This window comes from Phodopus roborovskii, unplaced genomic scaffold (assembly GCF_943737965.1).
Source record: "Phodopus roborovskii unplaced genomic scaffold, PHOROB, whole genome shotgun sequence".
NCBI lineage: Eukaryota > Metazoa > Chordata > Mammalia > Rodentia > Cricetidae > Phodopus > Phodopus roborovskii.
In genome coordinates this window covers 23882863-23896223 of record NW_026126549.1, presented here as the reverse complement: position 1 = coordinate 23896223, position 13361 = coordinate 23882863, and the positions used below count along the sequence as shown (strand labels likewise).

General features: G+C 46.9%; 1 protein-coding gene across 5 annotated transcripts in view; it reads right to left on the bottom strand.

Moving 5' to 3' along the window:
• Nedd4l (NEDD4 like E3 ubiquitin protein ligase) overlaps positions 1–13361 on the bottom strand; it is a 313745-nt gene that overhangs the window by 201948 nt on the left and 98436 nt on the right. For all 5 annotated transcript variants that reach the window (XM_051201148.1, XM_051201149.1, XM_051201153.1 and 2 more), the window contains exon 2: positions 7918–7991. In XM_051201148.1, the coding sequence (XP_051057105.1) occupies positions 7918–7991 (74 nt within the window). The remainder of the gene's footprint in view (positions 1–7917; positions 7992–13361) is intronic.

Genomic DNA, 13361 nt, shown 5'->3' with positions numbered 1-13361 from the left:
CATGACAATGACCCAGTCTGAAAAGACTCCCCCATATACTCTGACCTGTGAAACAACATCCCTCAGAGCTCAGTAAGAAAACATGAAATCCCAGAGCTAGTCTGTTTTCATTTTAAAGAGTAACTGTGCTGTCTCCAACTCCTCTTCCAAAACTTCAAATCAAGAGGACCCAAGGAGGAAAGCTTGCTAGAGTTATATGAAACCTGACCTTATTTGGTTCTTGCTTACACCTATGACAAACAGTCAAGTGTCTAGAGCCTTGAACTTAGCTAAAAAAGAACAGGTGTTCTAAGTTTAAAAGGGAAACTTCCAGATGGTACCAGTAAAGCACAACTCTCCTAAACCTAACAGTCCCAATTCAAAAAGCACCTGTGAGTTACCACGGATAACACTGGGCAGTAGTTTGAATCTGCTTACACCCCAGTGTGGAAGATCTCTACTGGTCACCTGCTGTGATGACCCATCCCGTGCCTGAACTTTCACCCCTCAAGGGCAGGCATTCCACTCATCAGGGCTTATGGACTCTTGCTTGCCTACGTTCCTTCATCTGCAAAGCACAGAAACAAGGATGTTTGCTGTGTGTGAAAGTTCAAACCCGAAGTCCCAGGCACTTAAGCACGTGTGCATGGCCAAGGTAGAGAGTCACAGCACACATAAGCAAACCTCTCTTAGCAGGCTAGAAGACTCCCAATTCTTCAGACTATACCCTTTGTTAAGAAGCCCAACAAAGACCTCAAGAACATGTAGGCCAAGGTGACCCAGGTCACAAACGCTAACACCTAACCAAGCCCCTTGTAAGTCTAAGTGTGCTAAAGGTATCAGCTGTAAGTGGGATCAACCTGTCTACATTAGGACTTCATGGTGTGAAAGACATTCCTATCCACAAGGCCGAAGTCTTGGATTCTGCTGACTGTACGCCAAGACTCAAACTGAGGCCCGGGTGTTGACTTCAGCTACCAGTTGAAGCTTCATTTTCTGCTCAGGGTGGTCCTGAAGACACACAGGACCCTTCCCAAAGCCCCTGGAAGGTGCCATAAAGGCTTCTGACTACTAGCCTGGGGACACTCGCAGGCTGCTGGATCATCTGTGTGAAGCTGGTGTCCTCGTGTACTGTTTGGACAATACGCAGGAGATACCGTGACTCGCTGCCCTCCTATGTCATGCCTCACCTACCCTGACTGCACACTTCACTGAGGTCAAAAAACAAAACCTGTGCCTGCCTGTCAGAAAGTATCTACAAGGACTGCCCCGGTAAAGTGAGTGGCTTGCTGATCCTATCTGTAACTGTTGAGCGAGTTCCTGATGCTGCATCAGCGTCTGCCTTGATTCCCCAAGCAACACCCGACTTAGTAGCTTCATTTGAGTGGGATGATGGCCAAGGTGATTCATAGCACCTGGGTGCTCCCCTCCTCCATCTCTCATGTCCTTCACTCTTTCTTGACTCCTAATGCTAAGGGGTTGGTACAGAACCTGCACTCCCAGACTTGTTTATCCAGAGAAACTTCCAGGATCTATTATGATATGACTGAATCCCTCTGTGAGGTATAAAGTAGCAAGCTTTCACAAATGTCAGCACCAAATATCTGCTTCCCTGCTTGCCCAGCATTCCTCTGTCTGCCAGCAGCCTTGAGCTGCTCCCCTTAGCCTCCTCTCTCCATGCTTACCTGGCATATGACTTTTTGTGAGCATAGTCTGCTGTCTTCCCCAAAGAGAATCAGAACAGGAACTTGCCCTGAATGCCCAGAGCAGCTCTAGGAGGAAGGAAACACCCATTCTCCAGGATGGCAGCCCTGGACCACTGAGCATTCCAATCAGACTGCACTTAAGGAGTTCAAATCAGTGTGCTGACCCCAGTCACATGCCAGCCCGGGCCTGTGACAGTGATCAAGCAGGCTACAGCCTCTAAACACACCAGCTTTGCAAGGTGACAGCTGGGGATTCAGGGACTCACTGTAGACTAGGGACAATAGCTGTTCCACCCCCTTGGGCTATGGGGAAGGGAGCTCTACAGTCATGCTGCCACTGGAACAGGCCAATGAGAGAGAAGGAAGTGAGCAGCTACCACAAGGGATGCACACTGACTCCAAGAATGGTGAAAAGCAGTGGTCAACACATTTGGAAGATGGATGTCCCCCAATGACACGGCAGAAGTAGAGGAAGAGGAGTAGGCCCACTTCACACAGATTCTAATTAGGTTCTTTCTTAGGGACGAGGGGCTGTAATAAGCTCTGCAAGGTGAAAGAATAATGCACAGTCCTAGCCATCCATTAGAGGCGAAGCTAGCAAAGCTGCCAGCCAAGGGGCCCCAGGGAGAGCTTAGTCAATTGATCAGCACACAAGCATGAGGGCCTGAGGTCAATGCCTAGAACCCATGTCAAAAAAGCCAAGTGAGACGGTGTGTACTTGTGATCCCAGTGCTGGGGAAGTGGACACAGTTGGATCCCTGGGGCTAGTTGGCCAGCTAGACTAGCATACTCAGTGAGATCCAGGCTAGTGAGAGGACCTGCCCCCCCCCCAAAAAAACCAGCCAAGATGGACTGAATATAAAGAAACACACACACAGGCACACACACACACACACACACACACACACGCACGCACGCACGCACGCACGCACGCACGCACGCACGCATGCACACATGTACCAGCCAAAGTTGGATGAGACTGAGGCAGAGTTGCAACCCTGGGACATCCAACTAGAACCAAAAGACTCAGAAGCAGCCCTGACCCTGCCCTCGACAGAACAGCGCTGGCCTCTCACTTCCTTAAGGTTGGGTTATCCTTCGCTCTGCACCTTTCCAGAGCCAGGCGTGGCAGTGCATGCATATACGCCCAGTCCATGGGAGGCAGAAGCAGGACAATCAAGAGCTTAAGGCTAGACCTGCCAAATGGACACAGCAAGACTGTTCCAAACCAACAAGGAATCTGGGAGGCGGGGGAAATCATGCATCATTGCTGTCACTGTAGAGAAAATAAAGACTGGATGCCTGTGACCCAGGGTGAGAAAAGACTCCATTTTGTAGTTTCTGCCTTGACACCCCATTCTATGCAGCATTGACTTCACACAGAATTGTCCCAATTTTCGATGAAGCACTACCAGGCTGTCCTTTTCTGACCTCCAGGTGAGGCTGGCAGGGAGACCCACACCTCTACCACAGCCATTCCTCACTTGGGCAGCCTGCACCAATGCTCAGACAGCCGATCTGCTCCAAACAAAGGATCTTTTTAATAGACTTGGACTTGGCTGCATGGAGTTGAAAAACAATCTTGCATCCCAAGTGCTGGACTGTGGCCCAGGGAACCAAACGGGAGAAGGGTACCGAGGCATAGGACTCTCAAGAGGATTGCTGAACTCCCGCTGAGGAGACGCTAGGCCGCCAAAGTGTAGCTCTGCCAACACCAAGTCTTAGAGCCTTTGGCAGCTGCCATCACCATGTTAGAAAGAAAGACAAAGAGGGAGGAAGTACTCTACTTCTCCACAAGTACCCCACGTTACCATGCAGGCCAAATGTCACATGCAGTCTCTCTCTGGCCTCCCACACAATTACCCCATCGTGCCTCAGGCCAAGGAACTGTTTGCCTTCCTCAGTGAGAGTTCCAACTCCTACCCTGACTTCTGCCTGGGAAACTGGGACCCAGTGAGACAAGGGTTAGGAAACTGAGGAGACAGGCTGGGGGTGAGGGAAGGACAATTGCCGGCCCAGGGCGCTGAAGGGCAGAGTGGATGGTAGGGAATACATTGCAAAACCTGCACTCGCGCTTGTGACCATGGCCTAATGCCACCTCAGTTTCCGCTGACTGTGCACTGGGGGTTCTCCCTGGAGGCCAGCCTTCCACTGCAGGGTGCAGTTATCTATTGCACGGACATGGTGTGACACCGGTGGTTTTGAAAGATTTGTGAAGGCCAGGTGGAAAGAGAATGAGGGCCATCAGGAAAATACAAAGTAATAAGACAAGTTGTTAAACAACAACAGAGCAAGGGAACAACAGCAAATAAGTAAATCAAAAGGAGGAAGGAAATCAGGAGACCCCAGAAAGGACAAGACCCTCCTTCCTCCCAGAGTCTGGTTGAAGACGCGCCAGCTAAGAGTCAATAATTTCAGTACATTAACAACTTTTGCTTTGGAGGTCATCTGTAGGGCCCTGCATGGACCCCCAAGACACCTTGAGCAAGCCTGAAGCTGTTGGCTGGAACATCTTGCACCAGGGTAGTTCTTGGTACTCTTCTTGATTTGCTAACACACATCTGCTAGGGAGAAACTCAGCCCGAAAACCTGCACGCTTGACCCTTGATTGTTTTCCACTGTGCTGTAAGTCAGTATATAAGCCCACTCCATCCCCTCAATAAATGGCATTCCAACATTGCCATGGACCAAATGACCCGCTGTCTTGTCTCTTATTTCAATCTCTAGAACTTCGCCCGATTTGTGAAACAGATCATAGTGTGGGCGCTACAGTCATCTACATAAGATGATAATAATACTCCGTGTACACAGTGATACTTCAGAGAAGAATGACAAACAGCAATGGTCCATGCTTAAGGCCTAAGCACATATGACCAAGAACAGCTTTTTTCCCTGCCCAACTGAAAACCTGCAATTTTCAGATTCTCACAGGAAACCCCACAGTAAAGGACGTGTCTTTAGCTTACTATACAACTACTGTAATCATGGTTTTATCAGACTGTTACCCTATCCAAGGCATTCCAGGAGTCAGTCTATGATCCCCAAATACACAAGTGGGGGAAAGTCCTTGGAAACCCTTTGTGCCTAGTAACTTCAAGGAGTCCAGACCCTATCCCTCTCTTTCTGTTAATCCTCATGTTTAACCCATTGTTAAATTATCTTCCTAATAGACTCCATCTCCAGGGCCAGGACACAGGTCACAGGGGGCCTACCATGAGGGCTAATAGTAGCGCCGTGCCCAGGAGCTAAATGATTTATGAGAGAACAGGCTCCTGCCAAACTATTCTCTGACACCCACAGGCACATAAGTTCTGAAAAGAATTCCTCAGGTGCCAGTATAGACTGGTGTCTCCAACCCAGGGCTCTGCCGCTCTGACAGCAAGAGTAAGAGCCCAGAGCAAGATGCCAACCTGCCCCAGACTGAACTACCACCGTGACCTTCATATTCAGCAAACAGGAGAGGGGAGGGGAGGGGGGAAAGGTGGTGGGGTGCTCCCATTTACTGGTCTACAATGAAGGGCACTCTGTTTCTGGATCCCTTTCTGGCACTGACCCATCAGGCTACACTATTTGCCTTTCACATTTGCATCTTCCTTTTTATCCATTCTCTAAGAAAAGTCCCTATTTTCACACATATAGGGGGAATTTAGGGCTGAAATTCTCTGGGTCCCTCTAAGAGTCTGAGTTTCCAATTAAGTTACAGTTTCAACTTTAGATCTTACCAACAAACTGAGAAACAGGAGCACAATTTCACTTTTAAAAATGTCTTTTAAGACTTCCTTATTTAGTTTTATGTATAGAAATGTTTGGCTTGTGTATGTGTGTACATCTGTGTGGGTGTATGTTATTGTGCATGTGTGTGCACACTCGTATATGTGTGTGTGCACACATATGTATACGTATGTGTGCGAGTGCACACCTGAATGTGTACCACATGCATGCCTGGTGCCTGAAGAATTCTGAAGAGGGTGCTGGGATTATGGATGGTTGTGAGCCAACATGTGGGTTTTGGAAATTCAACCCAGTCTTCTGCATCCTCTCTCCAGTCCATGTTTTGTTTTAAACAAAACAAAACCAAAAACAAAATAAACCAAAGGAGTTAGGTTAAAACAACACATACACCTCTACCTCAAAGAGGACTTTCTAAATCTTAACTTCTAAGAGCACAGATCTCCTGGGAGGGAGGGAAAGCAACAGGTGTCAAGGTGCCCCTGCTGACTAAACTCAGTAAGAGAGACAAGTGAATGAGTATTAGAAAGCCTCCAGATAACCCGAGGACAGATGCCGAAAGGACACGGTGTTGTCCATGGCAGCTAAGGGGTTTAAAAAAGGAAAGAAGGGTAGTAGAGGGCCCAGAAGACAGGACATGTGCAAGTCTGGCAGTCTGAGCCTGGTTTCCCAGACTCCCATAAATGTGAAAGGAGAGAGCCGAGTCACACAGGTTCTGCACGCACAGCACAGCACAGCACAGCACCTGTACACAGTTTAAAATAGGTTTTTAAAGGTCACTTGAGCTGAATGGGAAGTGGGCAGGATGCATGGTGACTTTGATAGGGATGGAATTTGAGAATTCCCAGGATTCCTGGAAACAGTGTCATTTCAGGTTGGTAAGAGTGGGGATTCCTGGAACCATCGCCAGGGTTGCCCTGGAAGGGAAGATGGGAAACATGGGATTTTCCTGTCCCCACCTCAAGCATAGGTTCCTCTTTGTGTCCCCACCTCAAGCATAGGTTCCTCTTTGTGGCAAACAGACATGTGGCCAACCCTGCAGTGTGAGTTCACAGTCAAGCAATAAATAAATAAATAAATAAATAAATAAATAAATAAATAAATAGATAGATAGATAGATAGAATTGAAATGAAAAGAGCCTTGGTTATAAGGGATAGAAGGCTGCCTACTTGTTCTTCTAACCCTGCCGACCTGGTGTTATCAGGGAGCAGTTGAACTCTTTGTGTACCTCATCAAACCACCTCAACAGTAAGTTAGAAAGCCATCCTGGGACACTTCTAGGTTCCAACAGGGTCAAAGCTCAAGAGCTCTGTGCTCCACGGTCTGGCTCAAATCTTTTTTTTTTTTTTTCAAGCTGTTTTACAGTCTACCGACATCTTGTCCTTTGCCCATAACACACTGACATACCCTATAGAGAGCCTAAGTGGCCAAAAAGGCCAGGGAGTATCATGAGCAGTACTGAAAACACCAGCACTAAAGGACACAGGAGGCCCAGACCTAGCCAGGACATCAGTACAGAAAACAGCAGTCTCCAGCATCACCCGATTCACCTCATGTCACACACATGTCAAGGAAAACCAGTTCAAGAAACAGTATTATGCTTTTAGATTCCTCCTAGTTAGGAATTAAAAGCACAATTGCAGAGCCAAGAAAGGCCGTTCCTCAGCATCTTTGGAGAACTGATTCCACTTCCTCCAGTGGATCCCAAATCTCAGATGCTCACTTACATAAAATTCTGTGCTGTGGTATTTGCAAATAACCAATGCATATTTTCCCATATACTTTTAAATCGATTTTTACATCTCTCATGATAATTAACCTAAACACTATGTAACCACTGTTGTACTGTGTTGTCTAATTCCAGATGGGGATAAAACACTGTACATAGTCAATACCAAAATCATTTTTCCCCCAAATGTTTCTGATCTGGGGTTGCCAGAATCCATGGATCCAGAACGAGTGAATATGTTAAAAAATAAGAAGAGTCATATTCCCAAACTGAAGGGAAGAAGAAAACCTCACTAGAATCCACTGTCGAGCAGTCAGCCTACATGAGGGAAATGGCTAACTACCATGGTGATACAGTTAAGAGATCACAATGGTTATATAACCATACAAATATTACCCTTTGTTACTTGTGTCATCATCAGGCACTAAAACAACCTCCCAGGTGGCTCTGCAGAAGCCTTGGGGGTGGTCCAGATACACACCTAAATTTGAAAAGGATTTACCAGTCAGGCCTTCTGGCTTAGGCCTATTAATTCCAGCATTCAAGAGACAGAGACAAGAGGAACACAAGTTCAAAACCAGTCTAGGCAACTTAGTGAGCCCATGCCTCAAAAGAAAAAGTAAAAGGGGGCTGGGGATGTATTTAGGTGTTGAGCACTTGCCTAACATGCACAAGGCTCTAGGTTCAATCCCAACACCACCCACCAAAAGTTTACCAACTTCTCCAAAAGTCCCCTCTCATACACACACACACATACACACAAGCAAACATACCTGGCTCCAAATATGTCCTTTTTGGCAAGGTCAATTCCAGAAACAACTTTTACTCTGAGAATACGGGATTCTCCCTGTGAGAAAAAGGGAAGGAAAATAACAAGGTTAAAACTGATCCTTAATAGACAACTGGAAGCCTCAAGTCGATAATTTCTACTCAGCCCGACACTGAAATATACTTCAGCTCATGCTCAGGCAATTCCTGCTCACAGTCAAATTCAGGAGGCAATGCTGCAGCTCTACAATGCTAAGACTCCAGGCAGGGCAAGTTTCAGACCATCTTCATCTACACAGTGAGGTGTAGGCTAATTAGAGCTATATACTGAGAAAATACACACACACACACACACACACACACACACACACACATACACACACACACACACACTAACCTAAACGGGAGGCTGGCAAGAAGGCTCAGTCAGTAAAATGTTTGCCATGCAAGCATTAGGACCTGAGTTCAGTCCCCAGAACCCACACTGAAGAACTGGGCATGGCATGAGTTCGTAATCACAGTGCTGGGAAGGCAGGGGTAGGTGAATCCCTGGGGCTCACTGAATAGCAAGCCTAGCCAATTTACTGAATTACAGGCCTGAGAAAGAGCCTTTCTTTAAAGAAAATAACAATGCAAAACAAACAAACAAACAACCAAGTTGATGGCATTTTGAGGAATGACATTTGGTGCACAAAAAGGAAGGAAAATGATAAGATGCTGAAGCATCTGATTAATGAAGCACGAGTTCAAGTCTAAGCAGGCAGGTTATTAATAGCAATTACTTCTGATATTTGAGGAAATATTGCCCAGTTGTACTAAGAACACAACCACGGGAGCCACTGAGGCAGTATCTTCTAATGACCAATATCACTACAAATAATTCCTCCTTTCAAATGCATATGTTTATAAATGTGGCCAGTGATAGAAAAGAAACTTTTATCTAGTGAAATATTTCTAAACAAACAAACAAAACAAAAACAGCAAAGTGTTTTTCAAAATTCAATATTAGCAAGCAAAAATAATTCCCTAGTTCAAATAAAAAGAAGTGAAAGCCTCATTGGGAAAGGTAACCTTGAACTAGTTAGTCAACTTTTCATCCATCCATCCATCCATCCATCCATCCATCCATCCATCCAGTCATCCATTTCTTTCACTCATTCTGTTATTTCCCAAGTCTCTTTTATGCACTGGACACTGCTGCACTTGGTCTTCAGATGAAAACAGAAATATGTTCCTAGGTCTACTGAAGTAATAGACACCAACACGTTGGCATCAGGTGAGGGGCCAGAGGTTGAGGAAAGAAAACCTGAGGACAGATGAGGTGGCATTGAAGGTGGACTGAGCCAAGATCAGAGAAGTCAGAGTTTGGGTCACTATTAACATACTCCGAAATGGAGGACGGTGTCCAACATGCCTAGACAACAAATCAGATGGCCAGTGGGAGAAAGACTGGGTCTGAATTACAGACTTGAGAACTAATCAGCAGAGAGCTGGAGGTTGGTGTGACAATGATCTGCCGAAAGTTAGCCAAGGAGAATTTAAGGTAGGCAATGACAAGGAATGGAGCCTTTGGAGCATGAGTGCTGAACAGCAGGCCAGAAGCAACCACAAATTCACCTGCCAAGTAAGTTAAGACCCAGGAAGAAGACCTACACGACCTCATAATTACAAGTAGAAAGACAGGAAAACCAAAGGCGGATCCAATCTGGTACCCAGCCTTTGTTAATTAGCCACAGATCCACAATACATACAGGCCAACTACAGTATGGGCTGGAGATGACTTAGACCTCAGGAGTCTTCCATCCCTACCACGAACCACCCCCTACACACACACACACACACACACACACACACACACACACACACACACACACTTCCTTCCTTCCTTCCTCCCTAACAAAACATTGCTTCCTCACAAATCCAGAGAAGAATGCAAACAAATGTAAAAGAAGATATTCTCAACATATGCGTGCTGGGCTATCAGCTCAGCGATGCTTTTCTGGAACTGGGTTCATTCCCCCCCCCCCCCCCCCCCCCCCCGCATCCAACACAACAGCAGTGTCTGGCAGCCCCAAAGGATTATCAGGACAGGGAATGTAAGGGCAGTCTCATGAGGGATAATGAAGGCACCATGAACCTTAGCGCAACAGTCTCCCACACAGTTACCAGAGTGCCTCTGAGTGCTGTTGGGATCGCCCTGACCTAGCTCTTGTATATTTGTATGCCAGAGATCAAGAATCCTTTCTGTGGCACATGGTGTTCTGCAGGCTGAGGCTCTTTTCTGCTTCTCCCAAAGCTGTCCTGTCTCTGGTCACGTGGTGCCTCCCAGAGCCCTACTCACGTTGAGGGATGACACAGTGAAACCATTCTTTACACATGATTCAACATCTGGGAACATACTCCTGCAGAATTCTCTGTGTGCCCAATGCATGAAAAAGGAGATCTAACCACGAACCTACCAAATGGACGGCCCCATGCCTGATCAAAAGGAGAACAAGGAGCTTCAATGCTGGAGCCAACAAGTCTCCTAGATGCAGCCCTACTGAGGGAAGAGGCCAGGGACATGCAGCGGGGGTTGGGGGGGTGGAATCTGAGGACACCACAATGGATGGACACTGGGGAAAAGAGGTGACAGGCAGGCTAGTCCCAGGTGCCACTAAAGGGACACCTGGCAGCCACCAAGGGAGAGGTGTGAAATGAGCCTGAGGTACAGAAGCAGGGACCTGTCAAACCACTAGTGCTGCCTGTGTTAAGCTCAGACACAGCTGTGGCTGCCCGCACCTGCGGCAGCGGCTGTGGATACAGAGGGATAATGTCTATGACTGAGCGCAAAAAAGGGACTACCGGTCCTGCACAGCAGAACAGAAGACAAGCATGCCGGTGCATTTTCACAATGCCCAGGTAGAGTCCTGCCCAGCACAGATTATTTGATAGGGTCCTCGACCAAACTGGAACGGGCAGGGAAGAAAGCAGGGTGCTGGCTTCCCACAATGGCACACTCAACTAAAGGTCCTACTTGGACAAAAACCAGGCAACATTCACACGAGTGAATGAAGAAAAATAAGCTGAAATAAAGAGAAAGATGGAATTTTCCAAAGAGAAATCAGCGCTTTCACTTAGTGAATGTGAGCACCTGTTCTGAAATCTAACTGGAAATCGAAGGGAGATGCCTAGGTCAACCTGCCCTGCAGCCAGCCTTCCCCTGCTTCTAAAAGCACCTCTCCAAAGCCCTCATAACACAGGAGAGCACAGTCCAGCAAGAGCTTGCTAAGGGGGTGGGAAGTGGGGGGGGTCTCAAAATCCCCTAAAATTTCATTCATACCCTTTCCTTGGCAGAATCTTCTTTATAAACCAGTCCTTACAAAGTAAATTGTGCTGGGTATCCTGGCACACACCCTCAATTCCAGTAGAGGCAGGAGCATCTCTAATGAGTTCCAGGCTAGCCAAGGCTGTTATACATGGAGACTGTCTCAAAACAAAAAGGAGGAAAATAAAAAGAAAAAAGAAAAACCACAGACGAGGATGGGGAGAAGGCACAACAAAACAGAAGCACGTGGAACAACCAAATATGAGGACTTGAACTCAGACCCTTAAGGCCCAGGCACAGAGACCTATCTGTAAATTCCAGCACTACTATTGCAACATAGAAGTGAACACAAAATTACAGAGGCTCCCAGATGAGTTAGCATGTGTATGCTGTGTATTCAAACAAAGTCGAAGGCTAGTCTCTGATCTTCATATGTATGTAGCCACCCCCCCCACACACACATACACTGAAATATCTTTAAACAAACAAAAAATATCTTGAGGATTGGCAGGCAAGATTCATTTCCATCTCGGAAAAAAAATTCTAAAAAAGCCTCTATAACAGGCAGGACATAAAAGGGCTGGAGAAACGGCTCAGCCAAACTTGACAATGAGTTTGGGTCTCTATCACCCAAAACACTTGGGGGGGGGGAGACCCTCTGGGTACAGAACCACGTGCCTATAATCCCAGGGATGGGAAAGTGGCAATGAGATGGGTCCTTGAGGGATCCTAGCAAACCAATTCAGTGAGAGATCTAGCTCCAAATTCAGCAAGAAACAAAGGTAAGGTGCAAAGTTCCTGAATAAGAATAGATCCTACATCGACCTTAGTCCTCCACGAATGTGCCTGCGCACACATAAATATGCAATAAAGACTGCTCTGAGTCTGAATCTAGAGTTGCAACCAGACCATGAAGTAGGGATTCTCAGAGTCAGTTAGTTCACTAGCCATTGGGTCCTGGGACCAGGACCACGAAGAGCATGACCCTAAACCTACTGAAAAGATCTCCAGAGTCAGCCCCCTCCCTTTGCCTGTGCACCGACCACCCACCCCTACCACTATGCTGCTGATTGGGCATTGCTTGGAGTTTGAACCCAGAGTTCTAGCCAGAACTTCAGATCAATAGGTTGCTCAACCCTTATCGGAGACACTTCCTGCTACAGGCGGGAATTAAAACAGAGTCCCACAACTAAACAATGTGCAGGGAGTGAGAGACTTTAGAGCACTTGGTCCTAAATGGGGATGTCTTTACTCAGACCCCTCCCCTCAAGGCTCAGGGATCTATGAGAAAGGAGATGGAAGGACTGTAAGAGCCAGAAGTGATGGGTGACTCCAAGGAAACAGTATCTTCCAGACGCAACAGGGCTGTGCATCTATGAACTCACAGAGACTGTAGCAGCGCACACCTTGCATAAGACCAAGGTAGACAAAACCCCAGCATGGAGAAGGAGAAGCAGACGTAAGTCCCACCCTTAATCAAAAAGCTATTTGCAATAGAAAATTGTTGGGGAAGGGAAAAATCAGTCTTCTCCAGTGGAATGTCATTGGGTATATCAACTGCATTCCAGGACAGGCACTGCACCCAGTACTCACATGCACGTATGAGGTGTGTGTGTGTGTGTGTGTGTGTGTGTGTGTGTGTGTGTGTTTCCTCCTAAGAAAGAGGAAAAACTTGAACTTGGGTGGGTAGGGGGGATAGAGGGTTGGAGGGTATGTAATTCTCAAAAAAAAAAAAAAACCTGTATTTTTATAACATGTACACTCACACACGCGGTGTATTGTGATGGTCCTCCATCTAGTGAGCACTTACTGAATAATCACCATGTGCCCATGTGCTAGATACAGTATCTGGGGGTGGGGAGGATGTAAACAAGACAGAGTTTCTGCCCCAGAGAACTTCAGAGTCTAAAAGAGACAGGACAGACTAGAAACACACAGGGCAGACAAGCAACAGGATTTCTGAAGGCTAGCAGTAGATGCTTTGGAGATATGACAGTCAGTGAAGCAACTGGCCAAGGCAGGGGATGGATGGCACATAGCCAGTGATAAAGAAAGGCCACTCTGCAGAGTAGACACTTCAACAGAGACCTGGGAGGCAGTGTTGAGGTTGAGCAGGAAGCTTCAGGCAGGGCTGACAACAAA